The 24,317-nt window shown below is 39.7% G+C and overlaps 1 protein-coding gene across 1 annotated transcript in view; it reads right to left on the bottom strand.

The window, feature by feature from the left end:
• Window positions 1-24,317, bottom strand: part of LOC145766325 (putative malate dehydrogenase 1B) — a 94,249-nt gene that overhangs the window by 10,074 nt on the left and 59,858 nt on the right. Inside the window, exons 7-8 of the mRNA XM_082578012.1 lie at window positions 4,637-4,741; window positions 3,834-4,042 (exon numbers count right to left, since the gene is read on the bottom strand). Of these exons, the coding sequence (XP_082434138.1) occupies window positions 3,834-4,042; window positions 4,637-4,741 (314 nt within the window). The remainder of the gene's footprint in view (window positions 1-3,833; window positions 4,043-4,636; window positions 4,742-24,317) is intronic.

Here is a 24,317-nt window from a genome sequence, read left to right as displayed (position 1 = left end):
GCGATCATAAAAGTTTGACATCATACCGAGCTGAGTGGGAGAGTATATCTGTACCCAAACGCTGATGCTCTGAATTTTCACGACCAGACCCCATTGATGCGGCTGCGTTATGCCTTTCTGGATTTTCCGCTCCAAAACTCTCCTATTTTGTTTGATAAGTCCATAGTTATTTGTTTCTCGGCAGCCGATTTGTAGCAAGAATTGACAGCGACAGACACGTGTTTCGCCCATGAGGCTGGGCTCATCAGTATCGCACCGTATTCTGCCACAAATTTATTCGACCACCGCTTTACCAGTCAGTTTAACTCTTATCTTTGTGGAAACAAAGAAAGAGCCAACAAAACCAGCGGGCGCCAGGGCAGAGGACATTGTGAAGAAAGGGGCGTTCTTCCCGGCTATCAGCACAAGGCTGAGCACTCACTAGTACAGCGAGCAGCTGCGATTCGCCAACCATAACGGTGTAGCTTCCACGCTAGCCATTCAGACCATCCAATCAACAATATGTTTCTCGGCAGCCGATTTGTAGCAACAATTCTTGCTACAAATCGGCTGCCGAGAAACATATTGTTGATTGGATGGTCTGAATGGCTAGCGTGGAAGCTACACCGTTATGGTTGGCGAATCGCAGCTGCTCGCTGTACTAGTGAGTGCTCAGCCTTGTGCTGATAGCCGGGAAGAACGCCCCTTTCTTCACAAAATCCATAGTTATTGTTGCTACTTTTACCATTATCTTGAAAACACAAACAGCACTGTATAGCCTATGCACAATTTTTTATACATCTTTTCATGGGGAAAATACCTTTTAATGAAATGCATTAAACGTAGTGGAAACATCAAACTTGAAGTTTGAAAAATGCATTACAGGTAGGCTATTCTACATGTTTAAAATTTGTCGATTAATAGAGACTGAATTACGATTTTTGTTTTTTTATTATTGTTTTTCTTGACCTGATATTGCAGTTACAGAAGACAAATTTTTGCCTGTTGCTGTCAATGCTTTACTAGTATTTTTATGTGACCACTGACCAGTTATTTTTTGGCATGCAGATGCTCGTGTTTTCAATGAATTGGCTTGGAACATCACAGCACAGCTTGTTCAGCATTTTCAGAAACTGCTCGATACATCAATTTTATCACCAACGTTTGGAAAGTAATGTCTTTTAAAACTTGCTTTAAAGGTATGTACAGTCTGTGGAGGTCAAAGACACAAGCAGTCTAGTGCAGATATGCAGTATAGTGCAGATGTATTAAATTTTGGTAATTTTTTCAGGAGAGAAAGAAAGAGATCACAGTGTTCATGCTATTAAGCATCAGCCATGACCTGGACGACGAGACTGTTGAGTGGCTGGTGATTTCCTGCCCTCCAATCTAGCCTGGAAAGATCTGCTCATACACCGATGGTGAGCATCAGCCATGAAAAATCATGTCGGGTTGCCTTTTTATGAAGGAGGAAACAAAAGTTTTGAAGAATGGCGTGTTTGTGGAATAGCTGGGCTTTCGAACGAGACATTCACAGCTTGCATTCAGTCCATGGGAGCAGTAGTTGAACTTTCCACCTACCTTCAAATCAATCATGGTTTTGATTATCTGCTTTCAGGCAAGATTATGTGCAAGTATTACTGTATAATTGCCAAGTCAGGTTTTTCGTTTTAAGAAAAAACAATTTTTTTGTTTCAAAAGTTCTAAAAATCCACATTTTCAACTGCTTAAAATTTTTATTTTTTGTCCTGAAAACACCAGGAATGGCATTTTAGAGCATATAAAAGTGCAAAATTTTCTGGGGGGGCATGCCCCCAGACCCCCCTAGGAGACTCGCGCCTTCGGCGCTCGTCCGTTCCTGTCACTTTATGACGTCATATTCAACATCACCATTTACAGCACCCCCATGGCCAAAAGTCACGAGCCGCCACTGCTATAGACTATAGAGTATCGCAAAACAACGCATCACCAAAATGCTGACGCCTTGAGCCGTCTTCCGTCCAACGATGACACAATTTTTGATGGGGAGGAAAGTGCAGATGATGTTGATATTGTCTGCGCAATTGATACGTTGGATTCGCAGGTTAGTCATTCCGATTCTTCTACTTTGCGCAAGGAAACTTCTAAGGATCCGGTCTTGTCTAAAATCATTCGATTCACACAAGAAGGATGGCCTGCAAAACCAAATGCTAACGATCCAATCGAACAGTTTAGAAGAGTGGCTGATTCTCTAACAACATGTTATGGTTGTTTATTATATGGTTCTAGAGTAGTTATTCCTTTCAAACTCCGCAATGATATTTTTTCTCTTTTACACGAAGGTCATTTCGGCATGCAGTGTATGAAACAGCTGGCCAGGACAGCAGTCTACTGGCCCAATATCATGCGGACATTGTCGACCTCTGCCGAACATGTACTACATGTGGTGAGCATCAAGCTGCACCAAGCAAGGCTCCTATCCACCCATGGATAGCTCCAGAGAAGCCTTGGAGTCGAATTCATGTCGATCACGCTATTAATTTTTTAGGTTCTAATTGGCTTATTGTTACCGATGCTTATAGTAAGTATCCTTCTATTCACCCAACTTCTTCCGTATCGACGTCTGTTACTATTGATCTTTTAGAGCAGGATTTTGCCCATTTTGGATACCCCCACTCCATTGTCTCAGACAATGCGACGACGTTTTCTTCAGAAGACTTCAACAATTATTGTAAAACTAGGGGAATAATACACATCACTGGAGCACCATACCATCCAGCTACAAATGGTGCTGCCGAGCGTTTGGTGCGCACCTTCAAGCAGGCATTGAGAAAATCGTTGTTACCGCCTAAAAGTGCGACCACTCAATTCTTGATGCAGTTTCGCCGTACGCCTAATGCCAGTGGTTACTCTCCCAGTGAATTATTAAACTACCGACAACTACGTACTAAATTAGATATTTTACTTCCTTCCTCAGCTCAGATCACGAAACCATCGACGAGTCCTTCGCCTCGGAAACAAAACCGGAAAACAATTAACTTCGATGTTGGTGATCCGTGTTACGCTTTATACTTTGGTTCCAGGCAAAACCGAAGCCCTCGTTGGGTTCCTGCCGTCGTGGTGAAGCGACACGGGAGTCGTAGTTTGCAGGTTCGAGTGGACCCTCGAGGTCTAATATGGAGACGGCATATCAACCAGCTACGCCCGAGGTACATCTCGCCGGAAGACGGGGACCCAGGAGAGACTACTTTCACGTCGTCATCGACAACTGACGAGGTTCCCAATTCATCGACAGCTGACGAGGTTGCTGATCCATCAACGCCGATTGCGACCAAGGATCCATCGACGCCGATTGCGACCGAGGATCCATCGACGCCGATTGCGACCGAGGATCCATCGACGCCGATTGCGACCGAGGATTCATCGACGCCGATTGCGACCGATGATTCATCGACGCCGATAGCGACCGACGATCCATCATCGTCATCGCATCAAGCACAGACATTAAGGCGATCAAAGAGAAGACGCCAACCGCCCCTTCGTTATGGGTGGTCATAAATTTTATTGGGGAGGTGTTATGTATTTTGGTTTTATTGCATTGCAACGATGTACTTTGTTTTCGTTCCCTCAGGTCTTCTCTTTTGCTTAGTATTCATCCGCCTGCTTTTGTTAATCAGCGCTTCTCGTTTTGAATTCAAGTATATTTTGGTGTCACGCCCTTTTCACACAACAGTTTCTTTCTTGCGAATTAAAATACAAGTAGAAAATCTTTATATGACTCTGGTTGAATGAGGTAAAAACACTTTACAACAGTACACCTCGGGTAACATGATTTAAAAATAGCATCTTATATTTTTCCTCAAAACTCAACTTACTTATCGTGGACCATCTCCACTAAAGGCCTTGAAAACCAATCCGGACCCCAGACTGCTCCTTCATACCCGTGGACTCTGGCCGTCGACGTATCAATCAGGAAGGCGTCTTTCACTGCGTCGTTGGAACAACTCCCCCATATTATGACGTCTTTCACGTCGTTGGAATTGACCTGAAGCCTCCTCGACAGAATAGCTCGAGCTCTGCGCTCCTGCAACAACCGATGTAATTGCCATCACGATATCATCTGTGTTGCGATGGAAATAATGAAATGTTTAAACACTCTTGTCTCGCACACCAATGTAACCTTTCCACTGATGGGTTCAAATGAAAACGAAGAGCACAGTCACGTCGCATAGGAGCACAGTCGCAAAGAAGCACAGCCATATAGGAGCACAACCGCATAGGTGAACAGCCGTATAGGAAAACAGCCACATAAGAGCACAGCCGCATGTGAGCACAGCCGCAGAAACGCACAGTCACACAGAAGCACAGTGACACATAAGCACAGCCGCAGAGAAGCACATCCACAGATGAGCAGGGCAGAGCCGCATAGAAGCACAATCGCATGGGAGCACAGCCACACATAAGCACAGCCGCATAGGAGCAATGTCAGAAGCACAGCTGCAGATGAGCACAGTGCATACCACCAAGAGACAAGAGGGATAGTTAACATTACTAAACATCATATCAAATTTTTTCAGCTTGAAAAAGACGTGGTTACGTCAACTGCTGTGTAATCATAGGTTTCAATTTACTACATAGTTTAAATCAGGGAGAATAAAAATACAAACAACCGCCCAACCTGCAGTCTTGAGGATGCGACAATGTTTTCCGACTTTATCTTCTTTGTGTAATGCATCAACGCTTGAGCATTGAAGTTTACAGGTCCACAACCAGCAACTACAACCTGCAGAGGACAACATGCAACTAATCATTCCAGTGAGTGTATACTTACCTGATACATGTAAACGGCAAAAACTAGCTTTACCAGCACGATTAAACTTGTGGTAAAGAGCCCAAATTCAATTAAACTTTTAAGTACAAAAGATGGTCACTTGGAATTAGCGAATCTTGGTAGTCTGATTAAGATAACACAATTCTTAAAATTTTCTAACGGTGTGTTGGAAGCAGCAAGTTTTAAAGTTGACCAAAACAAAGTTGCCAACTTAAGTTAAAACAACCTACTTTCAATGAACAGGTGTGCAATCTTATCGTGATGGCCAACAAAAATATAATTTTTAGACTAAAATATTTGCAAAATAAAAATACTTTTTTTCAACTATTGAAAAATTTTCCAGTCCACACAAAATTTTTCATAATTCGACTATTTATAAGCTACCAAACAATAATGCATGAATGTCAGAAAAGATTTTTCAAACTTATCAAATCGCTTTTAGTTTTCGAATTTATCATCTGAAAGAATGAACTCAGTAGTGGACCCAGAAAAAAAAAGAGGAGTGGCATCAAAGTTTTAACGAGTTAAAGTTAATAAGATAAATGGACAATGCAAAAGTTATCGTTGAAAAACAAAACAGTGTGGCAGTCTCTAGGGCTTACTCCCCAGAAAATGTTGACACATTGACTTTGTTTTGGTGGGTTTTAGTGCACTTAAAGGCCCAGTTGGGCCTATGTTTTTTTTTTGTCAAGACTATCACAATTCCTTATAGTTCTTCATAATGTCCTGGGTATGACATTAAACTGCATCCTCGATGTTAGGAGGAGAGGTAACACCTTACCCCAGGTCTGGGCCCGTTGGCACCAGAACACGTCTCGCTGGTAGTTCTGGCCCTTGCTTCTGATATTGATCCTCGTGCCAGGCAGGTTGGCGGCGTAGGCGGAGGATAGCTACATGCTACAACGCCTACAATGGCAACATATTTCAAGGAAAACTTAAGTCAAACCCGGGTTAGCCGAACTCGTTAGTTGTCGTGCAGAGGCATCCGGTCATCAAGACCACTCTGGTCTTTAAATGGAGGTTGGGGGTAAGCAAGGGCATGCTCCGGCAAATGCTCCCTGCAGAAAAACATGCACCAAAAAATCCTTATGATAAGTCTTAAAAAAGGAATGGCCCCCAGTCCTCGGCAGCCCTTAAATGGGCAGGGGGTGCGAAGAATCTCCCGGTTGTCTGATATTGCTGTTAAAAATTCAGGGGTACGACTGGGAAGTCTAAATGTAGGAAGCTTGCGTTGTAGAGGTACTGAGGTGAGTGAAGAGCTGAGAATCAGGAAGGTAGATGTTTGTTGTTTACAGGAAGTCCGATGGAGGAACAAAGGAGCCAGGTTTTTGGGTGTCAAAGAAAGAAGATACAAGCTGTGGTGGTCGGGCAATGATATTGGGATCGGAGGAGTTGGGATTTTGGTGAAAGAAGAGCTATGTGAAAATGTTGTTGAGGTTCGTAGACAGAGTGACAGAATAATGGCGATAGTGATGGTGGTCGAGCACGTAGTGATAAGAGTAATAAGAGTAATCTGTGCTTATGCCACAAAGTGGAAGATCCGATGCAGAAAAAAAAAAGATTTTACGACGAAATAGCCCATGAATGGAGCACAAGAAGTGATCAGGAAATCGTATTGGGTCTTGGGGAATTTAATGGTCACATTGGCAAACAAATTGATGGGTTTGAAGGTGTCCATGGAGGGTTTGGTGTGGGAGAAAGGAATCGCGATGGAAGGCGACTACTTGAGTTTTGTGACGAAAAGGACCTGTGTGTTGCGAATACCTGATTTAAGAAAGAGGAAGGAAGAAAAGTAACTTTCAGTGCAGCTGGAAATGAAACTGAAATTGACTTTGGGTTGGTATGCAGGAAAAACAGAAAACTAATCAAAGATGTAAAAGCGATGCCATGCGAACTTCAGCATGGATTGGTGGTTATCGACTTGGACAAGAAAGGTCTGAAGAAAACTGTAAATACAAAAACGGTGACCAAAAGAAAAGTTTGGAAGTTAGAAGATGCTGACACAAGAGAAAGGTTTAAAAAGAGAGTGGAAAGTCTTGTTCACAACAATGTGACTGATCTATGGGGATCCTTCAAAAATGGAGTTCTGCAAGCTTGCGATGAAGTTTGTGGGAAAACCAAAGGCAGGATGGATCAAGGAAATACGTGGTGGTGGAATGAAGAGGTGAGGGAAGTAATTGGGGAGAAAAAAGTCGCATACAAGAATTGGTGTAGAAATAGATCAGAAGAAACTAAGCTCAAGTACAAGCAATAGGAAGAAAGAAGCTGAGCATGAATTGACCAAATTAAAAAACAGTCCCAACGAAGTATATAAGTTTGTAAAGGTTCTGAAGCAGGATGGGAAAGATGTGGATGGTGGACGATGTAATAAAGGAAGGGATGTAAAACTTGGTTTCAGTGAGAAAGATCGTGGAAGAATTTGGAAAGAACATATGGAGGTGATAATGAACGAGGAAAATGATTGGGATGAAAATGTGGAAGCCGACGTGGTAGCAGGTCCATTAACCCTATATTAATACGAGCTGTTTTCGTACGCGGAAAGCACGTCCCGGGCTATCTTAGCCCCGTGCTCATTAATCGCTAATAATAACGGGAGCTATGACAATCACAGAGCCAAAATACTTTACAAGATAATAGCCATGTGTATTGCGCGTATAGAAATTAAATTTTTACATAACAAATTTATTGAAATAAAGTGTTTGAGATGAAAAAACGTCAGGAAGTCGGTTTTTATTCTAATTTTTCAAAAAATAGCTTCAAAATTGAAATTTTTGAATTACAACATAGAGTAATGCTAAACTAAACAAAAAATTACTTTTTATCATAAATATAAGGCTTTTTTGGGCGTTCTTACATTTCAAAGTAGTTGCACTAACATTTATATTGCACTAACATTAAATTATATCAAATATAGTTATTAATATCTGAAACCTTAACAGCCTGTTTCACCTAAATACGGATCATGATCAGCTTTCAGATATTAATAACGATATTTGATTCAATTCGCTCTGCTTTGCTTTTTTGCTTGGCATTGAGCACTTTTTGTAGTATTAATAGTTTTCATTGTTTTAACATTAAATTATATATATCTAGCACTGCACGAAAATATCTAGCCACCTGAAACGAAATGCTTATTGTGAAGGGCAGGAAGGTACAAAATGACCAGTGCAGGTGTAGAAAATTATTGTGGTTGATGGTATAAAGATTGACTTCGAGCAATAACTTTCGAGTTTTATGTCATTAGGTGTAGCAAATTCGTAAAGAATAAAAACTAAAAGTCAAGAAATTTCACATTTCTAGCATATTTCCTTCTGTGAAATATTTCACTAATAGAGTGGGGCGTCCTCATAAAACCCCGTGTCGCTACAGATAGGGTTAAAGAAAGTAACTCGAGAGGAGGTGACCCAAGCAATGAAGAAAATGAAATCGGGGAAGGCTCCTGGACTATCTGAAGTCACTGTGGAAATGATACGCGCAAGTGGAGAGATATGATTGAAAGCAATGCAGGAAATCAGCCAACGTGTGTTAGATGGAAAAGGAATGCCAAATGAATGGAAGACGAGCGTGTTGATACCCATCTTCAAAGGAAAGGGTGATGTAATGAATTGTGGGTCATATAGAAGAATAAAACTGTTGGAGCATGCAGTGAAGGTAGTGGAAAGGGTGTTGGAGAATAGAATAAGATCTGTGGTGAAGCTGGACGAGATGCAGCGTGGATTTATGCCTGGGAAGGGAACGACAGATGATATTTTTATTTTGAGAAGGTTGCAAGAGGAATATAGGGACAAGGGAAAGAACTTGTACATGTGCTGCGTGGACATGGAAAAGGCGTTCGATAAGAGTTCCAAGAAGAGTGATGGAATGGGCAATGAGGAAAAAAGAAATACCAGAGGCACTCGTGCAAGCAATAATGAGTCTTTATGACGGTGCAAGGACAAGAGTTCGAGTTGGATCTGCCCTCTCAGACGAGTTTTCAGTGAAGGTGGGTGTACACCAGGGTTCTGTTCTCTCTCCTCTTATTTTTGCCATTGTGATTGATGTGATTACCGAATGTGTAAGAGAAGATTCATTGATGGAGATACTATACGCGGATGATTTGGTTTTGTTGAGTGACACAATGGAAGATCTGAGAAAGAAATTTGAGAAGTGGAAAGAATGGCTTCAATGTAAAGGTATGCGTGTCAACATCAAAAAGACAAAGGTTGTAATAAGTAGAACGGAAGGGGAAATCACAATGAGCAAAATTGACCCATGTGGTGTTTGTGGAAGAAGAGTGATGGCAAATTCTGTTGAGTGTGCGACAGGCAGGAAGTGGGTGCATGGAAGATGTGCAAAGATGAAGAGAGTGACATGCAGATCCGGAGATGGTTTTGAATGTAAAATATGCAAGATGAATGAAGAAGGAATGGTTGGTCCTGTTGAAAAGCTGAATGACGAAGTTGAATTAGTGAATGCCTTTTGCTATCTAGGAGATAGATTGAATGCCAGTGGTGGCTGTGAAGCGGCAGCGATTGCAAGAGTAAGGTTTGGTTAGGTGAAATTCAGAGAGTGTTGAGAGTTGTTATGTGGTAGAAGATTTCCGCTGAAAATGAGAGGAAAAAATTATACTAGTTGTGTGAGATCTGCAATGCTGTACGGAAGTGAGACATGGTGCTTACGGGAAAACGAATAGGCGATTTTAAAAAGAACTGAGAGAGCGATGGTGAGAGCAATGTGTGGTGTGAAGCTGATGGACAAAAGGAATACCGAAGAACTTATAAACTTGCTTGGATTGAATGAGAATGTTGATAAGTTGGCGAAAGCGAATGAAGTGAGGTGGTATGCCGGTATGGGCATGTTTTGAGAAGAGATGAAGATGATGTTTTGAGAAGAGCGCTGGAGTAACAAGTGGAGGGTCGAAGAAAACAAGGAAGACCCAAGAAAACGTGGAAAAGGCAAGTTGAGGAAGAAAGCAGCAAGATGGGCTTGACAAGAGAGGACGCGTTAGACAGATTGATGTGGAGGCAGGGTGTGAAGGCGATTGCGGCACTTTGAGGTGAATCCGGCCACCCTCGGTAACGGGGACATCACCGGATTAAAACTAGACTACTGCTACTACTCTTACACGTAAAGAGACTGGAAAGATTGATGACGTAGTTTATAGGGATATCAAACGTTAAACAGTCAGATAAATGGTCAAATAGTTCTACTTGTAAGATGATAGATGAAATGCTTAAACTGACGAATGGTTCACCATTTCCAACACATAAAGAAACAACATTCTGAACAGCAAACATTTTCGTCGATTTCAAAATAACCAATACAGCTACACTACTACTTGCAACAGCTACTTCACAATTGGCAATAACTTCCACTTTTACAATTTATTCAATATCGGCTGGAACTCTATAATCGTTTTCAATATACTTTTCATTACAACTTCTAATCCTCATAATACACAACTCTAATAATAATAAATAATCAAATCACGCGCATGTTTATAGCATCGCCTATTTATAACATACATCCTATAACACATATTGAAACAAAAAGTCTTGAAGATTTTGAAAATTTCTATCCGAAACTTTATCTTAGGTATGTAGAATGTAGATGATATTTTTTCTATTTAATGAAGATTCGTGCTCAACTTTTCTAAATCTGCTAAATTCGCAACATAAAATTCACATTGGAAAAAGCTAGAGAAACTATACCATTTTTGGATGTTGAACTAAAGATTAACGAAAGTACTTTTGATGCATGGGTTTGGCGAAAACCAAGTAGCCCTGGATTCTTATTAAGTTTCAACGCAGGGTGTCATATGAAATGGAAATTTTGGTTAGTTTTAGGTTTACTTAATCGTGCTCGTTCCATCTGCTTAGACAAATATCATTACATGAATGAAATCGCCAAAATTAAATTTATGTTATGTGCTAATGGATATTCCGGACAGTTTTTGATAAGGTTTTACAACGTTTTAATTCAGTATCTTCACCGAATACTTTTTTAAAAAAAAACAAAAACAAAAAAAAAACGAATACTGACGTCATAGATTTCCGTAGCTCTATATCCATACCTTTCCTAAGTAAGGAATCACTCGTATACGCTAAAAAACTATCTAAGCTCTTTAAACGCAAATTTAATATCGACATTCTTCCTCTGTATACAAAACTTTTAAAATAAGTAGATATTTTTCGCTGAAATCTCCCTTCCTTAGTCTCTTCGTTCCAACATTGTCTATAAATTCACTTGTTCGTGCGACACGAACATGTCATACCGTATGTCCACAAGACACTTGGCTACAAGAGCAACGGCACACCTGACTTTAACAGACATCAACAAACACAGTGCAATCAAAGACCACATTTACGACTCCAGTATTTGTTGCAACATCAAATTTACATTGGATTCATTCAAAATAATTCGAAACTGTCAATCAGAGTTTGAAACTAAAATTCACGTGGCACTCCAAATAAAGCAGCACAACCCTAAGTTCAACAAACAATTATTCGCTGGAGGGGCATCTTTCTTGTTAAATTTATACTAAATTACGTTTGTTTTATGTTGTTTAGTGGTTTTCCTTGATTTCCTTAATGTTGTTACATATCTTGTGATCACACTCCCGCATAGTTTATAACAGAATGTGTTTGTGTTTATTCTTCAGTTGTGTTTGCACGTAACACAGTGCAGATTGTAATTTATTTCAGTCATTTATCATTAACATTTCACGAATATCTGTTGTTTTGTTTAGAATTTAGATGAATTAAGTTATTTTCCTGACGAGGGCAGAAAGTTTTGCCGAAAACGTTCGAATGTATGTGATTATCTTTTATTTTTAAGTATTCTTTTTGAATTATACAATTCAATCCAATCAGGTTGCTATCAATTATTTGTCTATTCATAACAGGTTTGCTTGGATTACAAGATTTCAGACACTAGGGTAATATTACATCACAAGAATTCACTCTTTTAGTCAACAAGTCTTTTGGTCAACAGCAAGAACTTTCCAGAATGTCAAGTACACAGAAATTTTCTAGAAGAAGATTTCACAACTAATTGCATAAATAAAGGTTACTATCGGTCAGTAATCGTCGAAACATCTCAACAGAATTACGCAATAAAATAGTTCACCCATTCTAGAACAAAATGTAGCTTACAGCGGGATTACGCATATTGATTGTGGTAAAGACTTACACTTTGTATCTGACTAAATTTATCAAAACTGGACTTCCGTATAGAAATTTCAGTTACACGTTTTAGTTTGAAATCAAAGTTATGACTTAAATAATTTTCTTTCACGACCGCACAAGGGTTTCAATAATTTATTTGTTAAAGGTTTGCATAGTGTTGTGTAGTCTTATATGACGCTTTCTGCATAGCCTAATGCATAAGGTACATTTTATCTTCTAACAGCGTGGTCCAACTGCAGGCCCGCGTGCCAAATTTGGCCCGCGAACTGATAGTCAGCTTTGCTTTAACACTTAGAAGGTTGGGCGCCTGAAGTCTTGCTCAGTTTGGGGGGGGGGCTGTCGATTCTTCTTATGCTTTAGAAGTGGTATCTCTGTTATTTTTTAAAGCACGGTTTTAAAATTTGGGATTCACTTTGTAAATTTATTCACGCTGAGCATATCCGAAAATTAAAACTATGTGAATTTTGGAACTGCTCATATACGTTGAAATGTTGAGGTGACTTATGACTTTTGGATTATTTTGCGATTAAAGCAATTGTAGCATGAGTTTACACATTAATTTTGGTAGAGAAATGAAGAACATGTATTGCAATGTTGTGCTAAATTTTTTTACATAATCTCAATTTGAATCCATATTTTTCATGCGAAATAATAACTTTTCCCACGCTCAAACATAAGCTCGCTGCTTGTCTAAAAGAACAATACTTCATCAATTACATGCAGTAATGAGATTTCTGAACACGCGTCACACCAATTTGGATTACGATCTTGTGACCTCGGTTCTTAGAACAGCAACTCCTACGCTTTATTAACAAATGTAGACCAGCTGAAGAAGCAGGGTGGCGTTTATACAATCATTTCGACGTGGATTCAACATCGCAAGACGGTGTAAACATGTGCGGGTTTGCAATTAGATTACTTCTCTTTTGTTCTTGTTTGTATAAAAGTCATAAAATCAGTCGTTTTGTCCGTGCTAAAATTCAGCTATGTTCAAATCGCATTATATTGATATTTCTAAATAGAAAATGGATTTATAAAATATGAATACAATACTGTTTCAGCATATAAAAATGCTGAATTTTACATCGAGTAGGCCTATTACGATTAGTTTTATGACTAACTTTTTATACAAAAAAGGATCTATGATTTTGATAAGCAATCGAATTGCAAAACCGCGCATGTTTACAAGTATTCACCGTCTTGATATGTTGAATCAACGTAAAAATAGCTATCTGTCTAATGAAAGGAAAAAAGAAAAATCTTTCATTGAGCCCCGCGTTTTATTTAGCCTGTGGTTGAAGCCAAAGTTTATAAAACCGCACTCATTCAAATACTTTATTCTGCGCAAAAGCAAGCTTGACATACTCGTTACTCGTATGGAAAGTGCAGGGCATAAAGGCTTTTCACAGCATTGACATTGGCTACGATCTTTTGGTAGTTTAGTTTTTCTGGTTTTGGCACCTTCTCCCATAATAGCGTGTTTGCATACGTCGCATCTACGTCGTGTCGACGATAATTGGGGCAGGGTGGCCCTTCTGCCGCTTGGAGTTGATATAGGGGTTGTTGAAGGTTGTTTCCCTACTACTGCTTCAATCTTATGTATGGTGTGATAGTTTAGGCCCTGGAGAGATCGTAACTTTATGAATGGCTTCACGAGTTCCATGGCCAGTTCCCAACTGAAGTCGAAGGATTTTCGCTTGCGTGGATCAGTCCCTTCATTTAGTGCTAAAACTGTAGATGCGTTGACGCGGCAAGTATCTAAAATATAAGCAAACGCAGTAGTTGTCCACCGTGGGGACTTCGCTTTGCACGTGAATGAACCCATCCTTTGGTCGATGATATCGGTGCCACCCTTTGTGAAGCCGTAAAGCTTATACAAGCCTGGCTTCTTTTTGTCATCATCCTTGGTAATCCCCAATAGAGGTTGCATGGTCGTCAACATCAACAAATTCCGCATGCCAGAACTCTTCGTCTTTACTACATAAGAATGTAGACTGAGATCAGCCTCACTCGTCTGCCAGTAAATTTCGTAGGAAAATTCTTCCCTACCACTCATTTGCTTCACTTCCAGGGGTATTCCTTTACGTATAGCGTTGAGGGTTCCCACTGACGTTATACCCCTGTCAAGCAACCACTGCGCGAGTGGTATGGAGGTGTACAAGCGGTCATACGAAATATTCCGACCTTGAAGGTCAACGTGTTGTTCCAGGCTCATCACCATACCTTTTACCACTTCTTCTGTTCCACGAACGTAAAAATGAAATAGCTCTTCCTTCAGTTTACCTGAATACACCGATGCCGTAAATGCGTATGGGAATCTGCTGGCGTTCACCGACTTGAACAGAAGGCCATATTTCGCAGGCTTGTTTGGATGATATTGCTTGAAGGCAATTTGTGTCCTCATGGGGTATAGCGTTTTGTCCAACGACAAGTAGTCACCTGGAATGACATGTTTGATGCAGTTTTCGTTAAACATTTCGAAAACGACTCGAAATGCGGCAAACCGGTCATTCTTCCAACGTTGCGGCCTAGTATTTTGGTCGTCGAACAAAATATTCGAAAATAAAAATTTAAAGCGGTTCTTGCTCATTGTTGCACTAAACACGGGATGCCCTTGCAGTTGATTGAACAATACATCCGTGGAATGATCAGCTTGTCCTAAAAGCCCCCGAAGATACCCCAATCCAACAAAGGCCAGCATCTCCTCGTGGTTGGTTGGGCCAAAATAGCAGTACCTGCTGTCATCTAAAATTCTCTCTGGCAATTGAGAAATGAGTGTGGCAATTTTTCTATTTGTTTCTTGAACAATAATGTTCAAAATGTAGAAAAAAAATAGTTTCCATGCTTGCCGAGGAGTCTTGGCTTCTTTGGCTTCTCCTCTAACACTAGTCGGGCCAGATATAATGTTAGCTCGGCCCCTTCTCCCATTGTGCACCGGCCTCGCATTAGACCAAGTACTGGCAGCATAGCCATTCTCATTTACCCGCCTTTTTGTCGATTCAACGTTGCAAGATGTCGCATAAGTTCATATTTTCAGTTTGGTAAACGGAGATAAGATTTCATTGTGGCATTGCTATGTAAACATGTATTTCACATGAGACAACTTGACAAGTAAATACACAAGTTTTCACAATTTATGACGAGTTATAGCACATGGCAATGTTACGCTACAATTGCTTTGCAAGGTACTGCATTGCGTTTCAGTTTATCAGTGACGGTGAACCTGGTACAAGAAGCCTCGAATATATTGATTCAACTAAGCCGCGTCACGTATAAACGTGGTGGAACGATCGTCCTTTTAACAAAAGCGTGATGTTCTGGTTTATCCTACACAAATGAGAAGCGTATTGCATTTCAAATCTTTACATGTCGACTTGGGAATAAATCTTTACAAGTATATTTGAGAAGCTTTGGGAACATCGACGTCTTTTCTGCTTTTGATAGTGTGTCGGACAGAAAGAAAGATTTGAAATCAAAATCATAATATGTTACAGCGCAGCTTCTACAGTAGCTAAATTTCAAATTATTCATAAAAGCGTTGTGGCCCAAACAGAGCAATCTAGAAACAGTCCACAACGTTGAATATGTCACGAGAAAGCAAAATACAATCAAAAGAAACAAGTCGACCACTTTCAATACTTATCTCATATTTTACATCAAATCTACTCCAAATGATGCTGAGTCATTGCAATAACGTTGTATGCTTTGTTTGATTGAAAGGACATCATTGTCTGCAAAAAAACAATTGTCGCGCTAGATGCATTGGCACCAAGTCTTGTGTTTAATTTTACGCAATTTCAACCGCAAGCGACGGTAACTCATCGTATCAAAGTTGAAGCTTTTACTGTATCGGTCGCTTATAAGCTGTGGTGAGAACAAAAGGTCTACGCATACAGCCAATTCCCTTCACGCTGTGAAACAGTTAGGATTAACGAGACATGGGCCAAATTAATTATTTTCATCCAGCTGGTGGGAAAATTTTGAACAATAGAATTTGAAATATTTCAGAGGATGTGCTGAGAAATGCCTTATATCTCTCAAGTTATAACCTTTATTCGCTCAAAATTTCAGCTCAATAGAGGTGAATAAAAGTTAATAAAAGTCAAGAAATCTCGTAGTCGCAGCCTCAGTGGTTTTAGAGATACAACTGTTGATATAAAAAAGTTGAATTGACAGCCCCCCCCAACCTTCAAAGGGTTAATCTAGCAATATCACTTCAATTTTTGTTTCTTTGTTATTGTAATTGACAAAAAAACTTTGTGAATGATCCTTTGTGATGCATAATAATACCACTTTGTTCAAAATGTTTCCCATGGGCGTGAGAGTTAGTACACAGCCCCCAGAGCTTCAACTCCAATTATGTGAACTTCAGAACGATCCGTTTTTGCTGTCAAAGAAAAAGGAAAATCCTGCAAGCTTTTGGAAGTCAGTGTCAAAGGAGAAGTTTCCCCTTTTAAAAGATGCTGTTCTGAACCTGTAGGCCACTCGATGTTTGGAAGTACATACATTTGCGAATGTACGTTTTCGGCAATGAACAATATTAAAACCAAAAATCGAAATCAACTAAGAAACGAGGCTCATTACGCTTGCGTTCAAATGGCCACAACTACGACTCTCGTGAATACCAACGCTATTGTCTAAAATTAAAATCTAAAGTTGACAAAGTTAAAAGATGACCCCCCTTTTAGTGTGAAACAAGCTGTAGAGGTTTTAGAGAGTAGTAACTATATTACAATTTGGGTAGAGAGGTAACTCTTTTAAACCATAAACAGACAGTTTGTCTGCTTATAGTAACTATATGCCATAGACTAGGTATAATTTGCCAGCAATAAGCCTATGAATCACTATTTAAAAACATTGGCCAGCAAGATAAAAAATTTTTATTTAGCCCGCAATAAAAAGAAGTTGGACCACGCTAACTCATACACTGAAATAGGTTAACAACCATCAACCAACACACGTAGCAATTAAAACAACACGCTATTCACATGATGCGATATCCTGAGTGTGTTGACTGGAGAGACCTCATTTTGTTGTCACATTGTGATTGCCATCTTTACATCAACTTACATCTTTACATCAACTTACATCAATCTTACATTTTAGCACAAAAATATCTTTGAAATTAAATCAACTTTTACACAGACACAGGCTATCGCAGTCACAGCACATACGATTGGGATTCGCCATGCTTGCATTGCACCTTGAACCAAGTCCACTTCATCAGGAAGAACAAGGATGGACATTAGTCATGAATTAAATCAAGTTTCTCTAGCAGCCAACTTATCTAGTGGGGTTCCCAGGCACTCAGTCATTTCAACTTGATGCAAAAGTTTCGTTTTCAGTACCAATTTGAAAGTAAGCACCTATAAAACAATTTTGGTTCGAGTGTCAAGCTGTCAAGTTAAAAAAAAAATGGCCGCCAAAATTCAAGATGGCGGTCAATTTCCAGATTTTTTCACATTACGCCTTGTAACTTTTGTACTATTGAACCTAGAATGGTGATTGTGATCTCTAAACTTAGGTTTGTATGCATGAGTAAATCAATAAAAATAAAATAAACACGATTGGAGCACAGAGTGGTGATTTTGGTGTCTATGTCAATGTGTTTATGTATGGTTCATAAGCTACTGACTGATTGTTTCTGTTAGGATGGCTAAGGTAAGTATGCCGATGGGGCAGTTGTGTATTTTGTGTCAAAAGCAAACTGAAGAAGAGCTAGTTTGTCTTCTTGGGAATCCAGTCGCCAGTCGTAAAGAGAGAGCCTACACACAAATCACCAGCTTCGCAAATAAGTTCAGAGAAATTGGTGCTTCTCTCCACTCATACATGGAACGACCAAATGAAGGATCAAAAGAATCGAAGGATCAAAAGAATGCAAAAGAATCGTGCATCCTGGCATAAATTTTGTTGTCAGCTTTACAGAGCATCAGCACTTGACCATGCTAGTCAAGGTCACAACAAAGGATTGTATTCTGCAAGAAAAAGATCACGGCGGAGTCACGCAAGCGTGAATCGTAATGTGTGTACTGTGTAGGCTATCTCCTGTGGTGATGAAACAAATGTAGCGGACCATTCTTTCCAGAAGGTAACACTCACCCAACAGATACATGACAAGGCGGTCGCGCTGGGGGAAGAGCATATTGTGGCACTCCTTGCCAAAGGCAATCTGGTCGCCATTGAAGCTAAGTACCACCAGAACTGCTACACAGGGTTCAATCGCCGTTACGATGCGATTTGTAAAAAAGACACAACTAGCGAAAATCTCGAGACCACAACAGAAAATGAACTGCTCCAATTTGTAAAGGAAGAAGTCACTGGAGGTCGTAAAATTTTTGCAGTGCAAAATCTGACAGATATGATGACCGAGCGATTAGAACAACATGGAATCCAGAAAACCGTGAACCAAACGGTGTCCGACGTTTTCTTCGTAAACAGTTCTTCGTAAAGCAATTCTTCGTAAGCAATTTTTCGTAAAACAATTCTTCGTAAAGTTAATTCTTTGTAAAACAATTCTTCCGAAAGCATTTATTCGTGCATGCAATGGAGATTTGATGTATACGAAGAAATGCTTTACAAAAAATTCTTTTACGGATTTCATTTCACCAACAACTGTTTACGAACAATTGTTTTACGAAGAATTGCTTACGAAGAATTGCTTTACGAAGAATTCGCCTATAACCAATCAAACACACCTAAAGGAAAGAGTCCTGGAACACTTCCCGAATTTGGCAGAGAAAAAAGGTATCCGAGGCCGAGTTTTCATAATTTGTTCAAAGATGGCTAGAAAGGTCATATCAGGTGCAACTCAAACACCAGATGAGGAAGTACGTAGGCTACATTAGTAATGGCAGCATCGATTCTCCGTAAAGCTGTTTTGGATCACGACACTGCATTCAGGTTTGATGGCTCATTTCCCAATGGTTGAAAAGAATCATCTGTTTTATAAAGTATGAAGTATTTTTTTCCGTCAACTCCTCAAATGACCCAAATCATTACCAGTACAAGAGACTTCCAAAAATATTCTCTCTGTGAGTCAGTTGGCCATGTTAAATATGACTTCTCTTTCTGCGAACTTGAATTGTGAGCTTCCACTTGTAGTGTTTCTGGCCCTCAAATTGCATTCCCAAATAAAAAGCAGGAAGCTGGTACAACAGCTACACAGCTATGCTCTGAGCGTGTCATATAAGAAAGTCCTCAGCATTAAATCTAGGTTTGCACAGGCGATTGCAGATCACGCAAGAAACAACGCTGATATAGTTTGTCCTATAAACTTGCGTCAGGGCAATTTCACGGTGGCAGCTCTGGATAACTTGGATCACTAACTCAAAGCAATCACCGTTTCTCATTCTTACCTATCGATCAAGCACACGAGCAAAGCCAACAAAAGGGTGAAAGGTGTTGGTGGCATTATTGGTCTCACTCAGAATCGTGACATGTTAGAACGCTGGATAAGACTGGCCCAGAAATCAGCCGTGTAATTGAGGAGTTCAGTGGTGCAAATGCTCACAACGATGATGAAGAAGAACTCCCTCATCATGAGGAAGGATGTGCACCACAGCACCGATTTCTATGCCATGTTAAAGACCTGATGGAGGTGTTGCTGAGTAGTGGGAATCCTTTTGAGAATATCAGTGGAGACATGGTGCATTAGATAACAAGATGTGTGAGTCGGTGTTTGCTGCTAAATCTGTCCATAATGTCGAGTCTCTGGGACAAAAGCAGTACAATAATTTCAGAAAAAGTGTGCTTGACTCCAATCACACACCTTTTATAGCGCCGATCAAGCGCAACAACTTAGTGCTCTTCCACAAGAAGAAAACACAAAAAGTCAGCAATTAAGCTGAAAATGCAGCACTTCAAACGTCACGCAGAGCTTTTCGGGCAAGCTTTTCTTGTATTAGACAGCCGTGGGGGGAACTTGGAGAAGTTTTTTCGGCACGAATCTTCCCCATACCCACCTGCGTTGTCTTCTGAAGGGCCCCTCAACTCTTGTACCAAGTCAGATTTGCTAGGTTATAGGTGAATTGTTCGTAAACAGTTGTTCGTAAAGCAATTTTTCGTAAACAATTGTTCGTAAAATCAATTCTTCGTAAAGCAATTCTTCGTAAAGCAATTGTTCGTATACATCAATTCTTCGTATAGGTGAATTGTTCGTAAACAGGTGATAGGTGAATTGTTCGTGAACAATTTTTCGCAACAGCAAGGTTTGTCTTGCAATTTCCGATGAAGGTGCGTAATGCAAATTTTCCTGAATAACCAAGTTACGACGACACAAACAAACAAGCACAATGAAAAAGCGCATTTTTTGTTATTTATTGGAATTAGAGATGTAAAAAAACGGTTTTTTTTGTTTTTAAAAAAAACGAGCTCGTTTTTTTTGTTTTTTATTGTTTTTTTTGTTTTTTATTCGTTTTTTTTGTTTTTTTACCTATTTTGACATCAAATGTCACAATATGCAGCAATTAGGGTAAACTCATTACAATAGCGTCTCTTTCAACAAAAAAACAGTCTCATAACTCGTATAACTTATTTCAAATCAGACAATATGTCTCTCAAGTCTCAACACACGAGCCATAAAGATTTCTCATCGTCTCAAATAGTAATAGTAACACAGTGTCTTATGGTTGGCACATCTTAAGTATTGTCTTTGGTCCAGGCAGTTGTTAAATGCAGTACCACACTCGTGTACAGTTTCGAAGCCAACTGGGATTTTGGTTCATGGGCATGTCACGTTATGAGCAGGTGGTCAGTGTCCTGTTTGTCTACTTCACAAAGGCACTTTTCACCAGCACACCATTTCCAGTACAACGTCAAGAGATTGTTCCAGTTGATGTGCATTTGGTGCAAACTTGATGAAAATCACACAAGCGGTTCTCGAGTTATAAGTGAAATGACCTTAGCCACTAGGTGGCTTTATAGATAAGGAGCAATAAAAAAACGGCAATATCTCAAGAACCGCTCAACATATTTAGATAATTTTTAGCTCTACCCCCATGTTTTCTGGGGTAGACTATCTGTTTATGAACATTAAAACAAGTTTTGGCTACTACTTTTTGAGATAAAAAGAAATTAACCTCTTGTCGTTACGCACCAATAATCATGCGTAAATTAAAAAAAGAAAATAATTGGGTAAAGGAAAGATTGATGACAAGTTTTGCAAAAGCAGTGTAGTGCTAAAGTCCCAACTTTTAGCCCAAATCACATTTAAATGTAGTGAGGGATGGAAACATTTTGATGTTTTTTATTTTCCCTGAAGAGGTTCAACACTCCTTTATCATCTTTTTTCCCTTAATCACACCATTGTGCTGTCATAGACATGTTTAAAAGAAGTATGGTTGCACTTAATCCATCCAATTTAAACTAGTTTGCAGGACTTTGAGACTTTAGCACGATTATGTTTTTGCCAAACTTTTCGTCAATCTTTCCTCTACCTAATAAAAAAAATTAAAGTTTTGCATTATGGTTTTATTGGTGGGTAACGGTAACGACAAGAGGTCAATTTCTTTTTATCTAAAAAAGCAGTAGGCCTAGTTCTCAAATAAAATAACTTTTCATCTTTGATGTTTGTTTTGTATCTTTATCCTGCATTGCCGGAATATGGGTAAAACTTTATACTTGTTAGGAAAAGTATTATAAAGCATTTATTCACTATGTGAACACTGAGCAGTGCTGGAAAAACTCCATTTTAAGGGGAAAATTTCTTCATTCAGGGTTGGTAGTTACTAGCAATAGTCAACATGGGTGGTGGGCATTTGAAAGGAACATTAAGCTAAACCTTTTCTGACAAATGCACTAACTTATGACAGCTAAAAATATCAGTGATAAGATCTCTTGCACTATATGTCACAAATAATCTGCAAAAAGCATTAATGACGAAGTGTCCAAGATCTTTCAACACACGAAAAGAATACTTCTGTTTCAACATTTATAAAGCATATACATCGTTGGTAAGCTATCAGTTACAAAACATGTTTAAACAAGCTATTGGCAATAGCTTGCATTAGTAAATTACCACAAACAAGGCAATGTGTGTTCTGAATACTGCCATCTTGTTTTTGCCAAAATTTCGTCAACCCATTGAGTGTGTACAAGAATAACCTGTACCACAGTATACTAACATCATAGGCTAACTTCCATAAAAGGAAAAATAAATTAACTCATCTACATTATGTCATGTATCGAATTGCATTAATTCAATGTTTGTCAGGTCTGCTGCAACAAACATGCCTGAGAATGCGAAACAACATAGAACTATGCAAAAACATATGCTGTGTGCCAAACACAGACACTTAGGCATTTCAGCACACCAATAAAACCATTTTTAGTAATTTAATGTTTTTCAAGAGCACTATAATGAAACTAAGCTGCAAATTGCAAAAAATTTGCAACTTTTCCAGAAAAATATGAAAAAAAACAAAAAAAACCAAAAAACGAGTGTTTTTTTTGGCTCAAGTTTTTTTTGAAAAAAAACACGTTTTTTTTAAAAAAAAACGGTTCGTTTTTTTTGCATTTACATCTCTAATTGGAATACAACAATTGTCTGTGTTTAGCAATTCTTTGCTTACACTACCAATACTACTTTGAGTAACTTCGTACAAATTGTCCACGAGCCAAGTTTAGTATGAAGTATTGTGTGCAATTCCACGCAAGTAATCACAAATTTCATCATCTTGAAAGTCTTGACGCCAAATTCGGACGACTCTAGTTAGTCTTTCTGCACTGTCCTTGTACTTCTTCTTTGGAGGGGGTCCTGCCTGGCCACTGACATACTGTTCAATGCGAACCTCATTTAGGTTTTGCTCTCGCTTGATTGCAGATATGAACTTCGAAATATCTGGATGATTTGCAGATACCTGGAACATGAACCCTCTGTGCCATCCTTCAATGCTATTATTAGTTTTGGGAAGGCCACTGAGGACGCCATCATAGCAGTTCCACATTTGAATTGGAAACATTGGAGGACGGCGCCCTTGACGACGATCTGGGCGCCCAACCCAAGTGTCTTCAAAGTAGTCAATTACTGGCCGAGCAACATATGGTAATACATTCCCATCAATGAGAATGTCAAAGGCCCGGCTGACTTCATCAATAGGCACAAAGGCCAGAGACGACAACATGCGCAGCCTCAGAGCAAGCTCTGCACTTGTCTCGTACTGCTCCTTCAGGCCACTTGATTGCGTCTTTCTCCAAATGCACTGGCACAAATGGAAGAAACAGCCACGGTGAGTTGAAAGTGGGTACTCTCTGCTTATTGCATTGACCATGGCCATCTCAAAGTCAGTCATGATTGTCTCTGGAACAGCAACAGCAGGTAACAACTCCTTGATCTTTTGCAGCAGATGAATGTATGTCCCTCTCCTTTTGTCCCCCAGCAGGGCATACACCAGAGGCACTGAAGTGTTTTCCTTCAGTCCGTGTATTGTGTAAAGCTGTTCAAACATTGAAGGCACTGTCTTGAAGGTGCCGTCAGCATACCAGTGCTTTGAACGGGCAAGGAGCTGCAGATTTCTTTCAGTGGCAAAGAGGACCATACGGTTATCTCCAGGCCCAGAATCATAGGCCAAGAATGTTACACCAGCAAACGTGTGCTTGTACTCTACTGGAAGCACAATGTCACGGGAGAGAATGTGGGATTGCCGGGCCTGCATTTTCCTTCAATCGCACTTGGGTGACTGCCCTTTTCATGCTCTGCACACTTGGCAGTTTTGCTGCCGTGGCTTGACTGAGTCCAATAGTTTTTGCTGAGACGAGGTAACTTGGGGCATCACGACTGTCTTTTGCTGCACAATGAATATTTTCCATAACCTTTGCTGCTTCGACATGACCAGCATCTCCAGCATGATTGTGCTCACCTCTGGATTGTACAATGGCTGCCATAGCAGTTGTTATTCGTGCAGGACATTTCTTATTAAAATGCTCACATTTCCAATAAGTAGTTTCTTGCCCTTGTGCGTTAAGTGCACTATAATCTTTGTAATAAAGGTGGCCACTATACAAAAGTTTTGGCTTTCCTTTTTCGCTGCTTGCAAACTGTAATGTCATTCTGAATCAGGGACTCTACACTCTGTCTGCTCGTCTACACTCTACAGGTACAGCACGACTTTAAGCACAATTAGCACATCTCTAGCATATAGGCTACCCTAATTGATTGTTCATAAACAATTGTAACTGTTGTTTTTAAAAAAAGCTGTAGCCTAACTTTTTTGAACATTTGTTTACGGACAATTAGTATTACGGTCAATTGCATGCCCGAAGAATTGCTTTACGAAGAATTGCTTTACGAAGAATTGATTTTACAAACAATTGCTTACGAACAATTGTTTTACGAAAAACTGTTTACGAAAAAAACGTCGGACACC

Source organism: Aplidium turbinatum, chromosome 3 (genome assembly GCF_918807975.1).
Source record: "Aplidium turbinatum chromosome 3, kaAplTurb1.1, whole genome shotgun sequence".
Lineage (NCBI taxonomy): Eukaryota > Metazoa > Chordata > Ascidiacea > Aplousobranchia > Polyclinidae > Aplidium > Aplidium turbinatum.
The sequence above is the reverse complement of the archived record's forward strand: the minus strand, read 5'-3'. Positions and strand labels throughout refer to the sequence as shown.